This window comes from Coffea eugenioides, chromosome 3 (assembly GCF_003713205.1).
Source record: "Coffea eugenioides isolate CCC68of chromosome 3, Ceug_1.0, whole genome shotgun sequence".
Classification (NCBI taxonomy): Eukaryota; Viridiplantae; Streptophyta; class Magnoliopsida; order Gentianales; family Rubiaceae; genus Coffea; species Coffea eugenioides.
The window spans coordinates 43,789,118-43,808,275 of record NC_040037.1 but is presented as its reverse complement, the minus strand read 5'-3'; the positions used below and the strand labels follow the sequence as shown (position 1 = coordinate 43,808,275).

Below are 19,158 nucleotides of genomic sequence, written 5' to 3'. Positions count from 1 at the left end.
CTTTCTTCTGCGCATGATTTGTTGTGAAGCTTTTTAAAAAATTAAATATTGCTCGGAGTTGATGGGAAAACACAATATGAGATAATCACTTCTAAATTATAGTGCTTTTGGCGATATATTTTATTAAGGAAAGGAAAATAGCAACATGATGGTCCGTAACTTGATGCTAACTTATGAACAAATGCTGATCATTCATCCATGTTGAAGGGAAAAAGGCTCTTAATCGAAAATGATATAAGCCACATACATCCGCAAGACATCCCCCGTGCCCTTAATCGAACTACTAGGGGCGAAACTAGGAGGCCAACTATTTAGATTCTAATTTTAGTAAAGGTAAGAAGGAACGGTATTGAAATCAGAATTTACCAAATTCCGAATTGGATTTGGAATTAAATTCAAAATCGGAACTGGTGAATTCGAAATCGAATTCGATCGGTAATTCTAATGCCAAAATTTCAAAAAACTCCAACTTCAAACTTCCAATTTACTGATTTCGAATTTTTTGCACACCCCTAACTACTCCTAAAAGAAATAAATGAATTCCAAAGATCTGAGGCAAATCCAAAAAAGGTTTTCCTGTACGTTCATCGCTTGGGGAGGCTTCCGATCGAAGCGATAATCACATTGTGTTGTTACTCTTCAAAGGAAGGTACAAGCTAAGCTTGCTTAGCAATCCCACTTTGAATAGATAGGCGAGAGGTGTAAGCACCGCGAGGTGTGAAGCGATCTCGTACTAAACGAAACGACTTCCTCACCCTAAGGCAGGAATTAGATAAAAGCTCAGTCCAATGCACGAATTTGGGACTTGCTTAGTAGTGGGGGAAGGGATATTTTAGTATACATCAATTGCCTTGATCAATCCAAGCTCGGCTCGTTTAGCTCGAGAAAAAATCCGATGAGCCCGACTTTTTAGTGAGTCAGTTGAGTTTGAACCTAAAAATTAGACCTGAGTTAAATATGAGCCGAGCTCAACTCTCATTAGACTCAAACCCGATATAGACCCGATGCTTAAATTACCTATATATAATATTTATATTTTGATATTATATATAATTATGTATCTAAATATGTTATTACTAAATACTAAATATATACAAATTACAAAATACAAAATTATATTTGAAGACTCCTCTACTAACTTTCTTAAGAGCCAATATTGATAATGCATAATTGAAATTCTAACTTTTCTTATTTGTTGAGTAAATTTTTGTGTTGGCATAATATTGGTTGATTTTTTTTGATCTAGAAACACAAATCATCAAGCATGTTTGGATTCAAGTTACAAAGTTATGAAGATGTTTCAATCTTTAAAGATGTATTGGTTTATAACTACATATTTTATTACTATTTTTATGTACTTTGAATGAATTAAATATAAATATTGTTGAAAAATTCTTGGTTTATATACTTTTTAAAAACTATTACTTGTTTATGTTTAGTTCTAATGTTGTAATCCTTTGAATGTTAAATTAGTTTTATAACTCAATAGTTATAGTAATTATATTAAAAAAATTGAGGAGTAGTTAGTGAGTTTGGACTAATCCCCTATAAGGCTCAAAAGCCGAATAATTTATGAGTTGAATATGATGATCGCATTTATTAATTCGAAACTCGTAATCCAAAGTTTAAAAGTGTTGCAAATTAAATGAATTGAATCTGAATTTATGAAAGTGCGCTAGCTAATATGACCCGATTGATAGGCCTAGCAATCCATCGTTGCATCACAAATCACAATCTCCTGCTCCGTGCTCACTCACTGGTCTCCCTTCAACATGGATGAATGGTCAAATCAGTCAAATTACACTTAAGCCTCTCCCTGCAACCCATCACATCATTCATCACCTCCCCTCCCCCTCCCCTTCTCCGTCATTCTTCAACAACCAATAAAATCCTCTGCCACATGAAAAAATTGAATGCTTAAAAAGAAGGTAACTAGGTAAGTTCTACAAAATGGTTAAGAAGTTTCTAACATTTTTGAGGTAAAGTTAAGACTAATCAATGATAAGACGACACATAGGAAAATATTGAAATTGAGAAGAGTTTGAATAGAAAGTCTCTCTCTTTGGGAGCTTCTCTCTCTAGAACAGAGAGCTTTCTCTCCTCAAGGTAGGAGCTTTTAAAAAATTTTCAAAACTGAACCAACCTCCAAACTGCTCCAAAGTTCCCGCTACACCAATTCTTATACTTTCACCGATCCAATAGTGAGGCACCATAGTTAAGAGGGATCACAAATTAGATCCATTTTTTTCATTAAATAATCTCTGAACACATAGGTAGTGTCGAAAGCATTGCGAGGAAACATTTGAGCTGCATTAAAGGAGAGTCATTTATAGGGCAACTCCAAAACTCGCTCGATCGGACAGCAAGCTTGGGCATTTATGGCTTGATAGCATTAATACTAAGTCTACCTCAATTTTTTAGGGTTATGCTGATAGTACTCTCTTATGCCTTTTCTTTCTCATGCAATGGGTTTCTCATCACTTTCTTTAGCTATTTTATTTCTTTTTCCTTCTAACTGTTATCTCTAGTTGTTAACTGAAAATCTATGATTTTTGACTATGTAATCCATAGGTTGGATTTCATCTTCAGACATTACTGGAAATTGGTGTGGAAACACCTAAAAGAGCTCAGCAATGGCGGACGATCTCACTTTTGCCTTCAAAAGATTTGACCTGAACCCAGAGGAAGAGGAAGGAGTTGATCTGAGCTTCGAGGATATCCAACAAAGTGTAGAGGAGTGCCAACTAAGTCTGCTGGGAAAAGTTATTGGGGAGAAGGTCATAAATTTCACAGGGATTAAGAACTTCACAGCTCATGTGTGAGGTTATCCAAAGAATTTGAAGGTCACGGAACTTAAAGCCAATCTTTTTCGGTTCTATTTTGAATCTGAACAAGAAATGGAAAAAGCTCTTTATGGTGGTCCATGGGTCATAGACAACCAATTACTGGTTATCAAGAAATGGGAAGCTGGGATAGAGAGGAAGATGGAAGTGTTTAATAGAGCATACTTGTGGGTCCAAATCTGGAACTTGCTGATCCACTGGATGAGTAAGGTTGTGGGTTTTAAGATAGGAGATGTCTTCAAATCTGTAAGCGAAGTCATTATCCCTTCCAGTGGGGGAAAAGCAAGAAGACACATGAAAATTTTGGCTGAAATAGACATAGCAAAACTGTTGGCAAGAGGCTGAATGGGGTACAGTAATGGATTGAATTTAAGTATGAAAAGTGTCCGGATTTTTGCTACAGGTGTGAAATTATTGGTCATGGTGATAAGAACTGTAATAATGAAGGATTAAATCAGTACAACTTAAGAGAAGACCAATATGGAGCTTGGATGAAGGCTGGGAATATTATGGCTTCACCTCTGAGGACCAGGACAATGGAGCCTAGGGAGAGAATTCATGTGAGTGGAACACAACTGATCCGAGGAAATAAGGAGACAAGAGCAAAGGAAGGAAACAATGACACTGAGGAAAATAGTAAGGAAGGGAATCAAGTTGCTGTTATACCAACATTGGGTAGAGGGAAACCTGAACTTGTTGATACCTGTGGAGTACGAAGTGCAGATACAAAAGCAACGGAAAAGGAAGGGAAAAAGTATAAAGAGGGCCAAATGGAAACCAGAAAGGACAGTGAAAAACAGGAAAGGGTAGGGGATAAATTTAAAATAGATTCAGAACCACAGGGGCAACATGAAGGGAAAGGGTTGGAAAGAACTGAGAAGATAGTCATGGATGTAACAGCATCTCTGGAGGGAAAGAAGGAAAGAGTAGGAAATCAGGAAATGATGAAGAATGTAGGAAATAAGGAAAACATGGGGATGTAGGAGCAGGTGATCAAGGGTGGACATGAGCCAAAAAAAAGAAAGTTCACAAGAAGGACAAGAGCACTATTGGGAAGTATAAACAACACACCTGTGGTTAAAATGTAGGAGGGAAAAGGAAAACCAGTGAGTGGAATGAAGATGTTGAAAAACAAAATACTAAGGGTAGAAGTGCACACCTGTGACCAGACGGGGAAATTGGAGGCTATTCCCTTAATAACTCCACAGTCTAAATGAAGGTAGCGGTGTGGAACTGCCGAGGTGCAGGAGGCATCTTGGCAGTTCCCCAACTGAATGAGGTAATCAACCTCCACTTTCCTAATTTAATTTTTCTCTGTGAAACCAAAAATAAAAAAAGGTCATGGAAAAGTTTAGTAAAAGAATAAACTATGAGAAATGCTTTGTTGTTGATGCTTTGGGCAAGGCCGGGGGTCTAACGTTAATGTGGAACAGTGAGTTGGATGTGGTGTATGTCAATAGTAGGGATTTTTATATTGAAGCTAAGATTTTGGATAAGGAGAAACAGATCAGTTGGTGGTTCATTGGTGTGTATGCAAGCACTAATGACAAAATAAGGAGGGAATAGTGGAGAATTATCAACCAAGTAAAAGGAAAGTGGGGAGAAATGTGGATGATGGCTGGAGATTTAAATGATATACCATCAAATGAGGAGAAATGGGGTGGGAGGAGTAGACCTGATAGCAGTTTCAAAGATTTTAGAGAGTTCATAGAAAGCAATGCACTGATAGACCTTGGGTTTGAAGGAGTGCCATGGACTTGGTCTAACCAATGGGAGGGAGGTGGACTGATTCAGCAAAGACTAGATCGATGCCTAGCAAATCAAGGATGGATCCAACAGTTCAAGGATGCAAGGTGTACACATGTGCATAAGGAAGCATCCGATCATTGTATTGTTCTAATGGATACTGAACCTGCTAAGAAGAAATACAAGAGGAGATTTCACTTTGACCAGAGGTGGACCTATGAGGAGGAAACTAATACTGTGATTTCGAATGCTTGGAAGGAACACCAGCAAGGATCTAGGTTTTTTTAAAGTGACAAGAAAGATCAAAGCATGCAGATTGGCATTGATGGAATGGAATAGAAAGAAAATGAACAACTCAGGAGAGGTAATACAGAGTTTGAAAAAACAAATCGAAGAAGCCAAGCAGACTAATGCTAGTCAAAGGAGGGACATTCTAGATGCACTGAAATGCAAATTGGGCCAGGCATATAGGGATGAGGAAATCTACTGGTCCCAAAAGGCACGAAGCAAATGGCTAATGCATGGTGATAAAAACACTGCCTTCTTTCATGCCTCCGTGTGAATAAGAAGAAGACATAAAAGGATTTCAGGTTTGCAAAGAGAGAATGGAAGCTGGTGTGAAACAAAGGAAGAATTGGTGGAAGAGATTGATAATCACTACAGCAACATCTTCAACACATCACAACTTGATAACATTGATGAGGTTCTCGATGTTGTCCCCCATACAATCTCTCAGCAGATGAATGAAAATTTGATCAAACCTGTGGAGGAAAAGGAAGTCAAAGCTGCTGTATTTTCTGCGCATCCAAATAAAGCGCCAGGTCCTGATGGTATGTCACCTCTTTTTTTTTCCAGAAATATTGGCATATCATAAATTTGGATGTAGTAAATGCTATAAAGAGTTTTTTTCATAGTGGGTATATGCTGAAGGCAGTCAATGAAACCCTGATAACTCTAATCCCAAAAGTGTCTGCTCCCACTAATATTAACCACTACAGGCCAATCAGTCTGTGTAATGTCCTCTTTAAAATTGTTTTCAAAATCCTGGCAAATAGGCTGAAAAAGTTCCTGTCTAAGTGCATTATTGAAGCTCAATCTGCCTTTGTTCCAGGCAGACAGATTCTAGACAATGTTTTCCTAGCTCATGAGGTTATGCATTTCCTAAAACATAAAAGAACATGTAGAATAGGTTATATGGCTATCAAGCTTGACATGTCCAAAGCTTATGACAGAGTGGAATGGCAATTTTTGGGAAGAATAATGCTAAAAATGGGATTTTTCCCCATTTGGGTTAGATGGATTATGAATTGCCTCTCTACTATATCCTATTCTTTTAATCTTAATGGAGAAAAAGTAGGATATGTCCAACCTAAGCGGGGTATAAGACAGGGAGACCCGTTATCCCCCTACCTATTTTTGTTGGTTGCGGAGGCACTCTCAAACTTGATAAACAAAGCTGCTGCTAGTAAGTTGTGGACAGGTGTCCAAGTGGGAAGAAAGTGCCCTCCCATTACACATCTTTTTTTTGTAGATGATGCCTTGCTATGCTGCAAGGCCACAAACCAGGAAGCGTGGAAGGTTAAAAAGCTGCTGAACAAATATGCAAGAGCATCTGGACAGCTAATCAACTTTGAAAAGTCTGCTATCTACTATAGCAAGAACACTAACTTGGACACAAGACAGGAAGTATGCAATATACTTGGAAATCTAAGAGAAGCATTCAGTGGGAAGTATCTTGGCCTTCCAATGGTGATAAGGAGAACAAAGAATAAAGTGTTTGGGGAAGTAAAAGCAAGTGTAACACAGAGACTATAAGGCTGGAAAAGAAATCTATTGAGCCTTGCTGGAAAGGAAGTATTGCTGAAATCAGTGATAATGGCACTCCCAAATTACACAATGTCGTGTTTTAGAATCCCAAAAGGAATGTGTAGAGACATTAGTAAACAAATGGCACGGTTCTGGTGGGGAGCAGATAAGAATCAAAGGAAAATACATTGGACCAATTGGAATGCACTAACTGAGGTTAAAGGAAAGGGAGGTTTAGGCTTTCGAGATCTGGAAATGTTCAACACAGCTTTGCTAGCAAAACAACTCTGGAGAATCATTGTTATGCCTAACAGGCTTGTTAGTAGAGTTATGAGAGCTAAATATATGAAAAGAGAATTGGACTGGATAAGGCAAGCCCCTACTTCAGCATCATACCTATGGAAGAGTCTTTTGAGTGCCAGATTCCTATTGATAAATGGAATAAGAAAACAAGTTGGGGATGGAAGTACCATCAAGGTGTGGCAAGACAAATGGATACCAGGTTCAAGAGATGGTAGAGTGGAAAAAGATAGAGCAGCATTGGGAAGCATCCAATATGTCAAAGACCTGATTAAACAAGGATAGTGGGATAAGGAGCTAATAAATCAAATTTTCATAAGAGAGACGGCCCAAATGATTGCAAGAATACCACTCAGTATATACCAAAGGAGAGACAGGCTCATCTGGCATCACTCAAAGAATGGAGTGTGACGCCCCCACTTCTCCCTAAGGCGCACCAAAGGGTATCCGCGGGACGCCTGCCTAACTCTCGCCAGGACTCAAGCAATAAATGTTCAAACTTAAAGTGATACTAGATACCACAATCAAATTAGTACAAATACATATAATGCGGAAGCGTTCATGCTTAACAATATCCATCCATTATCCAACCCGCACGTCGGGTGTTCATAATACAACTTAAATTCCAAAATATACATCACATATATCCGAATGATACATTAAACTTCCAAAAGTACAATCATAAAGGGGTCAAGCCAAAATACACTTGAAACCTTAAAACAAAATATATCCAAAAGGAGATTTCTCCGCGTTTACTCCATTTCCAGTCCTGTTAAGGAAAACAAATCTACAGGGTGAGCAAAACGCTCGTGAGGCCAAGGACACACATGCAAGCACGTAGTTCAAGTAACAATCCCAATTATAAGCCAAGCAATAATATGTTTCAATAATTAACAATTTACCGAAAAGTAAACGGAAACAATTTAAGGATATAGGAGCTCTCAGGAGCTATATTCCACTTGCACGATCAATAACCTTCACGAATTGACACTCCGTCAATCGGGTAGGTTTTGTCCGTAGAACTCCACTAACCTATCCCCTTTCACCTTACATACCCCTGTATCGGGCCCGCCTGTCATTTGTTTGTGGCGATACTACTCGAGTATGCCAAGCAAGACCTCTCATTAGGTCAAGCTTATATATCTCATGACTCGCCAAGGTTCCCGACCAAGCCCATGCCGGCTCGAGTCCAAGGTCGGCCAATGAGATGTGGGCGTCCCCATGTGCAATTGTGTGTCGAGAAGATTCACTCCAACGACGTATGCAGCCATAGCATACCATATCATGTATCAAGCATTGATAGGTACAAGCAATCGATGTATCCAAGCAATCGATATATTCAAGCAATTTGAGTATGAATTAAATCATTTCGAATGAGAACGAGTGAGATAAAGTACACACTCGGCTCCATTTCCCAAAATCTCAAGTATCAATAACAAGTAATCACGTATCGAATTCACAGGAGTTCAAGTGACACACACTTGACCCTCACCAAGAAAAACGAGAAGAAAAGGGCACTCAAAGTTTAAGCGTCCACCGTGGGATCCTCTTGAGGGTCCTCGTATGCGCCTGAGCAAATAATAGTGAAGCATCACTCATATATCCCAATTATCAAGGAAGATTGTACACTAGTACAATCTAAAGAAATTTCATGAAATCGAACCTCAATTACTCGTAAATCGAGGTTCAATTAGAGTTTCTTAAAGTACAAGAGCGATCGAGTTTTCATTTTGAAAAATCAAGTATAACACGTTCAAGTAATATCGAAGGAATAAGGAGTGCTTGAAAACTCCTTTCCTTTGGAATTTGGAAAATTTCAGTTTTGATACGATATTTTGAAAAATCGTATCTCACATTCTACATGTCAAAAATTGGAAAACTTGATACCGTTGGAAACCTCTTTGAAAGTACTAAAATTTCTTAGAAGACACTTTTCCATGAATCTAAGTGAAAGGTATTCAAAAATGGGCTTAAAGTTGCTGTTCCAGAACACTCAAAATTGAGTCGGGGTTGGTTTTTCGCTAACTTTGGAAATTCGGCAAGATTCATACGTTGCGAGCTAGCCTCTAAAATTTGTAACTCAATTAGAGTTGCAAGTAAGGTTTATAACAGAAAAAGCGGATCAAGGATCGGAGTTTCGAGCACCGAGATACGGTAGCTCGAAGTTTGGGAAAAATTCAAAACTGGTGAACAAATTTCCAGATTTGAGCTTCCAACTTTGGGACTTTAGTTAGGTATCAAAATGAACTTGGATTGGTACAAACTTTTGGTAGTATAATACTCCTATATAAAGAGTATCCCTCTATCAAATTTCATGAAAAAATACCTTCGGGAAGGTAGTCAATCAAACAACCAAAGTTTCGAAAATCCTAAGACAAAACTGCCTTGAGGCTTTTGTTTTCCATTCCAAACATTTGGCTAAGGAAAATCCTTCAAACATGGTTCAGTAGTGTAGGCAAAGCCTAAGGAACATTCATGAAACATTTGGTAGGTGTTTAACGCCAAGAAATTCAATTAGCAAGTCTACACCAAGCCTTGCATCAAATCTGTCCAAAAGTGAGGGTTTTCAAGAGCAGGGCAGGTTCTGTATTTTGATCACAAATCCCTCAAATTAACTCGGAATTGAGCATGGTTTATGGCGTTGGAAAATAAATTCATAGAGCTATAATTTCACAGAAGAAATCATTTTGAAATTCGGCACACAACTAGCTCGAATTCGAGCCACAAGTTGCAGCCTCAGCATTTTGTTCCAGGAAAATAGAGAAGCAGGACAGCCGACTTTAAGTGGTTGGTTCGGCTCACATACATGGAACCAGAATGTGAATTTTATACCGTCGGAAAGGTGGGAATGTCTAGTTTCAAATTCCACTGACAGAACTTGATTTCAACATTGGAGTACAGAGTTATGGCCAAAACACGAAATCTGGTCAGAGCATTATGGAAACAGTTCCAGATTTACTAGCTTTGTGAAATCGATTCATTTGACCAGCCAAACCTCAATATTTTTCAATGAAATTTTATACACCATCAATACAACATATAAACATCATATATAAGTCATTACAACCTCAAAATTCCACAGGAATAGGTACGTTCAAAGCAGGGGCAGAATCAGAACTTTTCACCCCATGCATTTCTTGAAATTCATACTACTAATACACCATTAATCTACCATTTTGAGCACTAAACTAACATTAAATTCATCATCAATCATCACATCAGCCATCAAGACAAGGGTGGGAGTTCATAGAGCCCACCTTCCAAATTTTCCAACAATAACAACCACCCATATGAATATTCAAGCTCATAAGTGTAAATTAACTTCCATAGGACAAGAATTTGAGAGTGGATCATTACCTACATTGGTTGATGAACCTAGCAGAATTTCAGCCCTTTTCTCAGCTCAGAAAAACCGTGGAAAGCTTCTTTTTTTTGAAGCTAAATGAACTTCCCAAGTGTTGAGATAAGTGTAGTTAAATTTTGGTTGAATTTGGTGAAGGTTTGAGCAAGATTTGGAGATGGAATTTGCAAAACTTTGAGTTGTTTTGTTACAGCTGATGGTTCAGCCAAATGAGAAGGAAAGAGGCGTGTGATATGCTGAAATAAAGCTTCTAAAGTAAGCTTAAATGTGTGGCCTCAATTCGCCGAAAGTCAACTCTTTCTCGCGCGTGTACGCTCGCATTTTGGGCTCGATTCCTTTCGAGTTTATTTTACTAGTGCACTAAACCTCTAATGCACTTATATTCATATAAATATTATTCACTCTTAATTATTCCAAAATAATGGTCTAAAGTCCCTCGATTAATCGCACTCGTGAAAACGCGTATTTCCAATTTAGGCGCGATAAAGTGAAACCTTCGAGAAATTCTTATAACGATCGTACCACTAACTTTCACTTGAGTATTTAAACCTAAATTTACCTATTTTAAGACCATTGTACATGTCTCCAATCTTCCAGACTTAATGTACTCCCAATTGGTTAAATTTTTCAAACGCGTTTTCACTTTTTCACTAAACAAACTTCTAAGAAAAATAATTTTTGAAACGAGACACTTTAAAAATATAACGAAACTATAATACCATGTACTTAAGTCTAATAAGGTTAGTAAAGAATAATCGGAGCAAATATTCAGATAAATAATTAAATAAGTAAAATAGGAGTCGAAAATAATAATTTTTACGAGTCCTCACATCCTCTCCCCCTTAAGAAAATTTCGTCCTCGAAATTTACCTTGATTGGTGAACAGGCCTGGATACTTTTCTCGAATTGCTTCTTCGACCTCCCAAGTTGCTTCCTCCAACCCATGGTTCTTCCAGAGGACTTTTACTAATGGTATCTGTTTATTCCTCAATTCCTTCACCTTCCTATCCAGAAATTTAACCGGTTTCTCCTCATAAGTTAAGGTCTCATCAATCTCAATACTCTCCAGTTGCAAGACATGTGAAGGGTCTGGGTGGTATTTCTTAAGTATAGACACATGGAATACATTATGGATTCGAGATAAACTCGGCGGCAATTCCAATTTGTATGCTACGTTCCCCACACGCTGAATAACCTTATAAGGTCCTACAAACCTTGGTTGTAACTTCTTTCCCTTTCCAGACAGCAAACTTGCTTTCAACGGTGTGATCTTGAGAAATACTAGATCTCCAACCGCGAATTCTAAATCCTTTCTCCGATTATCGGCATAGCTCTTTTGACGACTCTGGACAGTCTGGATTCTCTGGCGTACCAACTTTACCTTCTCATTAGCTTCCTCAATCCATGACACTGCGGTCGGATCTAAGATCTTCGCTCACCTACTTCCTCCCAACAAATCGGAGACCTACATTTTCGACCATAAAGCGCTTCATACGGTGCCATCTGAATAGAAGAGTGGAAACTATTGTTATAGGCAAATTCTACTAAAGTCAAAAACTTACTCCAATTCTCTCCAAAGTCCAGAACACAAGTCCTTAACATGTCCTCAAGGGTTTGAATTGTCCTTTCAGATTGTCCATCGGTCTGGGGATGATAAGTAGTACTAAAATTCAATTTAGTCCCTAACACTTCTTGCATCTTTTGCCAGAATCTCGAGACAAATCTTGGATCTCTATCAGACACAATACTGACAGGGATTCCATGTAACCTAATGATCTCATCCAAATACAACCTGGCCAGCTTCTCTAACGGGTATTTCATATTAATCGGTAGAAAATGGGTCGATTTGGTCAATCTATCCACTATTACCCAAATCGCATCATGGCCTCTCTGTGTCCTTGGTAATCCCGATACAAAATTCATGGTGATATTCTCCCATTTCCACTCAGGTATTTCTAGAGGTTGCAAAAGTCCTGATGGTTTCTGATGTTCGGTTTTAACCTGTTGACAAATTAAGCATGTTTGGACAAATTTAGCAATCTCCTTCTTCATGTTCTCCCACCAATACAGACTCTTTAAGTCTTGGTACATTTTATTCCTTTCTGGGTGTACCGTAAACTTTGATCGGTGTGCCTCTTCTAAAACTTCCTTTTTAAGCCCTTCATCCTTTGGCACAACTACCCGATTCCGAAATCTCAATACACCATTCGATCCCAAGTTAAAATCCGACTTGTCCCCCTTTTTAACCTTTTCCAACCACTTCTGCACTTCAGTGTCCTTTCCTTGAGATTCCTTGATACGTTCCATCAAAGTGGAATTCAATACAATATTCCCCAAAATTACTTTCCTCAGTTCCAGTCGAAGATTCCAATAACTAACTTCTTCCAACAATTGGAATTCCTTAATCATCAATCCAACCATCTGTACTTGACCACTCAAAGCGTCAGCCACTACATTAGTTTTCCCTGGATGGTACTTAATCGTACAATCATAATCTTCCAGAAATTCCATCCATCTACGTTGCCTCAAATTCAATTCCTTCTGGGAAAATAAGTACTTAAGGCTTTTGTGATCAGTAAAGACTTCAAACGTTACTCCATACAAGTAATGTCTCTATTTCTTCAAAGCAAAGACCACAGCAGTTAACTCCAAGTCATGAGTCGGGTAATTCCCTTCATGCGGTTTCAATTTTCTAGAGGCATATGCTATCACTTTGTCATTTTGCATCAACACACATCCCAAACCTTCTTTAGATGCATCTGTGTAAACCACAAAACTATCCTTCCTATTTGGTAGAGCTAATACTGGGGCTTTGGTTAAGCGTATTTTTAATTCCTGGAAACTCTCTTCGCACTTAGGACTCCAAATAAACTTCCCACTTTTCTTAGTCAGCTCGGTCATTGGTCCAGCAATTCTAGAAAAATCTTTGATAAATCTTCGGTAATACCCTGCTAATCCAATAAAACTCCGAATCTCGGTAGGATTTTCCGGTCGTTTCCATTTCAAAATAGCTTCAACTTTAGGTGGATCCACTTTAATTCCATCCTTAGAAATTATATGTCCCAAGAAAGTCACTTCTTTTAACCAGAACTCACACTTGCTAAACTTAACATATACTTGATGTTCCCTCAAAGATTGTAAAATGATTCTCAAATGCTTCTCATGATCTTTCACATTCTTAGAATACACCAAAATATCATCAATGAACAGTACCACAAATTAGTCCAAATAAGGCTTAAAAACCCTATGCATTAAATCCATAAAAGCAGCAGGAGAATTCGTTAATCCAAATGGCATCACGACAAACTCAAAATGCCCATATCTCGAATTAAAAGCAGTCTTGGGTATGTCTTTCTCCAGGATCCTCAATTGATAGTAACCCTGTCTCAAATCTAACTTCGAGAATACTACCGCCCCTTGCAATTGGTCAAACAACTCATCAATGTGGGGTAGTGGGTATTTATTCTTAATGGTGACCTCATTCAAGCCTCTATAGTCTATACATAGCCTCAAACTCCCGTCCTTTTTCTTAACGAACAAAACTGTGGCACCCCACGGAGAATCACTCTCTTTTATAAAACCCCTTTCCAGCAAGTCTTGCAGTTGCAATTTCAACTCCTTCAATTCTGCTGGAGCCATCCGATATGGCGTTTTAGAGATAGGGGTCACTCCCGGAGTTACATCAATTTTAAAAGATATTTCCCGTTCTGGAGGTAGAGACACTAACTCTTCGGGAAAAACATCTGAAAAGTCTTTCACTACAGGCATGTCCTTCAAATTCACCTTATCACTTGGGGTGTTAATAAGAAAAACCAAATACCCTTGAGCTCCTTTACTTAATAATTTTCTAGCCCGAATTTCTGAAATAAGTGCAGATGAAACCAATTTGCCCCTTACATCCACCTTCAGGGTTACCTCCCCTGGGATACACGATTCTACAACCTTGGTCCTACAATTCAACTGGGCATTATAATGGGCTAGTCAATCCATCCCTAGAATCACATCATATCCCTTAATCGCTAAGCTTATCAAGTTGGCCAACAGTTTTCGTTCCCCAACACAGATTTCACAATCCCTATACACCAGGTTAGTAATTAAACTTTTGTCTCCAGTGGGCATTTTAACCTCCAAGTCATACGATAATTTAATTGGTTTCAAGTCTATTTCACTCATGAAATTAGGATTTACAAAAGAATGGGTTGCACCCGGATCAATTAAAACCCTAGCTAAACGGTGAAAATTTGGAATTGTACCTTCTACCACCTCAGTTGCCTCAGGAACCTGTTGATAGTCCAGTGCATAAACCCTAGCCGGTACTTTCGATCGACTTCCTCCGGCACTGGTTTGCTTAGAGGTTGACTTTTCTGGCCTCTAAGGGTTTCCTCCTGTCTTTGGCGATTTTGGACAATTGGCGACTTGATGTTCAGTACTACCACAAAATAAACATTTCCCCAACTTTCTCCAGCAATCGTTCTCAGAGTGATTGGATTTACCACAGTATCCACATGTAACTTGAGGGGTCACAGCCGATCCAGTAGAAGGTGCTCCCCTAATTTGAATCGTCCTACTACGATCCCCTCTAGATAGAGCTCCCCTAGAAGCTCCAACAGACTTCATTCCTCCTGCTTCTCTTCCCATCTTGGAAGGTTGTGCACTCTTACTTGCTTGTCCAGAAGTATGGTTAGAAAAGTTTCTTTTCCTATTGTGGAAGTCTCTCACTTGCATCCTTGCATTTTCTACCCTTTGAGCTTTCTCTAGTGCCTCAGTAAATGTAGAGATTTGGGCTGCAGCCAAGCCCTCTTGTATCTCTATATTAAGTCCCTGAACAAACCGTCTAATCCTTTTTCGTTGATTGGCCACCAATTCGGGAGCGTACTTTGAAAGCTTAGTAAACTTTCCTTCATACTCAGCTACACTAAGAGCTCCCTGTTTCAGTTTGATAAATTCATCCTCCCTCTTCTCTTGGATTAAGGGCGGAAGAAACTTTTCGTTTAATTTCCTTGTGAAATTCTCCCAAGTCCAAGGGGTTTGAGTTCTCTCCCATTTTCCTTTCATCAAATCCCACCAAGCACGGGCTACTCCCTCAAATTGGAAAGCAGCGAAATTCACTCGCCTATCTTCAGTGTAGTCTAAAGCAGCGAATATGTTGGTCATCCTTTCTAACCAATTCTCCGCTACTTCAGGATCAGGTTCGCCAAGGAACTTAGGCGGATTAAATTTTAAGAACCTCTCTAGGGCTCTATCCTCTCCTCTTTCCTGACTCCCAGGTTGGTTGAACGGTCCAGAGCCTTGTCTATCAGCTAAGCGCTCTAGGATATCAGTCATCCTGTTAATGGCAGTAGCCACTTGATTACCCTCTATATTTTCCTGGTCCTGGGTCGGTCCAATTGCCGATCCCTGGTCATTCCCCTGAGGTTGGGCCGGTCTAGTCCCTCGCCCACGGCCTCGACCCCTTCTTAGCCCTTCCATAATCTAGGCGTGCCTAGTGTAAGAAATAAATAAATTATGTGATGCAAAGTGGAGAGCAGGAACCAATCAAGAAAACATTGGAAATAACAATAATTTACATTCATTAGCATATCAAGTTCATACAATCAGTAAGTCATGGGATAGTCGCAAAAATATAGCACACAAGTGCCACAAGAGTACTTTTAGTCACAGAAGACTAAAGTAAAGCAAGTGCCTCAAAAATAGACCACACAGTCATGCAAAATACAATTGCCTCAGCACTTAGCATCACCCCTGCTAATACTAGCTATACTAGTCAAAAGGGTCAAAAGAAAGGTCAATCAATCTAGACCTAGTCCGCAGCAGGACTATCAGGAGGAACCTCCTCCTCAGAGTCCTGAGCTACACCCATCGCCTCATCCACTAGCCTAGTGGCATCAGCTACGATATCGGAAGCCCGACTACGGACCTCCTCTCTCAACCTAGTAAGCTGAGCCCTAGCACTCTGAAGCTCATCACGAACCACTGCAGATGTGGCCACCTCACCCTCGATCACCTCCTCGAGCTCGGCAATCCGCTCACCCTGAGCGCTAACCATCTGCCTAAACTCGTTCACCTTTGTCTGAAGATCCCTGTTAAGATCCACTAGCTGACGACGCTCGTCGTCCACAGCAAGCACAAGGTGGTTCGGGTAAGCAAAGGTAACCCTACACGCACATTGGGGATATCTGTCAGATGGGAAATAGCGTACTCGATCTCCCCCAACTAGAGCTCGGTAGTATATAGGCCTAGGAGGCATTATATGGCCATTCGCATGGCCATTTCCGTCAGCTGCCGAAACTCCATTTCCGTTTTCCATCCCCACAAAATAATAGCACTTTTTGGGTTAGAAATTTAAATCACTATCTAGTTCGGATGTCGTTTATGCATGCCTAACCCAATCACTAGTATGCCCCAAATACCTCTTAAGGTAGAACTTAATTATCCAGTCTCAGGTGTTAAGGGTAGAGTATCTAATATGTCTCCCATATAGATCTCTAACCTAGCGCTAACCTAGCGCTCTGATACCAACTGTGACGCCTCCACTTCTCCCTAAGGCGCACCAAAGGGTATCCGCGGGACGCCTGCCTAACTCTCGCCAGGACTCAAGCAATAAACGTTCAAGCTTAAAGTGATACTAGATACCACAATCAAATTAGTACAAATACATATAGTGCGGAAACGTTCATGCTTAACAATATCCATCTATTATCCAACCCGCACGTCGGGTGTTCATAATACAACTTAAATTCCAAAATATACATCACATCTATCCGAATGATACATTAAACTTCCAAAAGTACAATCATAAAGGGGTCAAGCCAAAATACACTTGAAACCTTAAACAAAATATATCCAAAAGGAGATTTCTCCGCGTTTACTCCATTTCCAGTCCTGTTAAGGAAAACAAATCTACAGGGTGAGCAAAACGCTCGTGAGGCCAAGGACACACATGCAAGCACGTAGTTCAAGTAACAATCCCAATTATAAGCCAAGCAATAATATATTTCAATAATTAACAATTTACCGAAAAGTAAACGGAAACAATTCAAGGATATAGGAGCTCTCAGGAGCTATATTCCACTTACACGATCAATAACCTCCACGAATTGACACTCCGTCAATCGGGTAGGTTTTGTCCATAGAACTCCACTTAACCTGTCCCCTTTCACCTTACATACCCATGTATCGAGCCCGCCTGTCATTTGTTTGTGGGGATACTACTCGAGTATGCCAAGCAAGACCTTTCATTAGGTCAAGCTTATATATCTCATGGCTCGCCAAGGTTCCCGACCAAACCCATGCCGGCTCGAGTCCAAGGTCGGTCAATGAGATATGGGCGTCTCCATGTGCAATTGGTGTCGAGGAGATTCACTCCAATGACGTATGCAGCCATAGTATACCATATCATGTATCAAGCATTGATAGGTACAAGCAATCGATGTATCCAAGGAATCGATATATTCAAGCAATTTGAGCATGAATTAAATCATTTCGAATGAGAACGAGTACGATAAAGTACACACTCGGCTCCATTTCCCAAAATCTCAAGTATTAATAACAAGTAATCACGTATCGAATTCACAGGAGTTCAAGTAACACACACTTGACACTCACCAAGTAAAACGAGAAGAAAAGGGCACTCAAAGTTTAAGCGTCCACCGTGGGATCCTCTTGAGGGTCCTCGTGTGCGCCTGAGCAAATAATAGTGAAGCATCACTCATATATTCCAATTATCAAGGAAGATTGTACACTAGTACAATCTAAGGAAATTTCATGAAATCGAACCTCAATTACTCGTAAATCGAGATTCAATTAGAGTTTCTTAAAGTACAAGAGCGATCGAGTTTTTATTTTGAAAAATCAAGTATAACACATTCAAGTAATATCGAAGGAATAAGGAGTGCTTGAAAACTCCCTTCCTTTGGAATTCAGAAAATTTCAGTTTTGATACGATATTTTGAAAAATCGTATCTCACATTCTACATGTCAAAAATCAGAAAACTTGGTACCGTTGGAAACCTCTTTGAAAGTACTAAAATTTCTTAGAAGACACTTTTCCATGAATCTAAGTGGAACGTATTCAAAAATGGGCTTAAAGTTGCTGTTCCAGGACACTCAGAATTGAGCCGGGGTTGATTTTTCGCTAACTTTGGAAATTCGGCAAGATTCATACGTTGCGAGCTAGCCTCTGAAATTTGTAATTCAATTAGAGTTGAAAGTAAGGTTTATAACAGAAAAAGTGGATCAAGGATCGGAGTTTCGAGCACCGAGATACGGTAGCTCGAAGTTTGGGAAAAATTCAAAACTGGTGAACAAATTTCCAGATTTGAGCTTCCAACTTTGGGACTTTAGTTAGGTATCGAAATGAACTTGGATTGGTACAAAATTTGGTAGTATAATACTCCTATATAAATAGTATCCCTCTATCAAATTTCATGGAAAAATACCTTCGGGAAGGTAGTCAATCAGACAAACAAAGTTTCGAAAATCCTAAGACAAAACTGCCTTGAGCCTTTTGTTTTCCATTCCGAACATTTGGCTAAGGAAAATCCTTCAAACATGGTTCAGTAGTGTAGGCAAAGCCTAAGGAACATTCATGGAACATTTGGTAGGTGTTTAACGCCAAGAAATTCAATTAGCAAGTCTACACCAAGCCTTGCATCAAATCTGTCCAAAAGTGAGGGTTTTCAAGAGCAGGGCAGGTTCCGTATTTTGATCACAAATCCCTCAAATTAACTCGGAATTGAGCATGGTTTATGTAGTTGGAAAATACATTCATAGAGCTATAATTTCACAGAAGAAATCATTTTGAAATTCGGCACACAACTAGCTCGAATTCGAGCCACAAGTTGCAGCCTCAGCATTTCGTTCCAAGAAAACAGAGAAACCGGTCAGCCGACTTTAAGTGGTTGGTTCGGCTCACAAACATGGAACCAGAATATACATTTTATACCGTCGGAAAGGTGGGAATGTCTAGTTTCAAAACCCACTGACGGAACTTGATTTTGACGTTGGAATACAGAGTTATGGCCAAAACACGAAAGCTGGTCCGAGCATTACGGGAACAGTTCCAGATTTACTAGCTTTGTGAAATCGATTCATTTGACCAGC

General features: G+C 39.4%; 2 protein-coding genes across 2 annotated transcripts; both read left to right on the top strand.

Moving 5' to 3' along the window:
• The first annotated feature begins 4,448 nt into the window (after window positions 1-4,448).
• On the top strand, window positions 4,449-4,877 carry LOC113766707. Its single transcript, XM_027310872.1, has one exon. It carries the CDS (start codon window positions 4,449-4,451, stop codon window positions 4,875-4,877), a length of 429 nt encoding a protein of 142 aa, XP_027166673.1.
• A 1,659-nt stretch (window positions 4,878-6,536) lies between these two features.
• On the top strand, window positions 6,537-6,980 carry LOC113766706 (uncharacterized mitochondrial protein AtMg00310-like). The gene has a single exon (XM_027310871.1). The coding sequence runs from the start codon at window positions 6,537-6,539 to the stop codon at window positions 6,978-6,980; it is 444 nt and encodes a 147-aa protein (XP_027166672.1).
• Window positions 6,981-19,158: the final 12,178 nt, after the last annotated feature.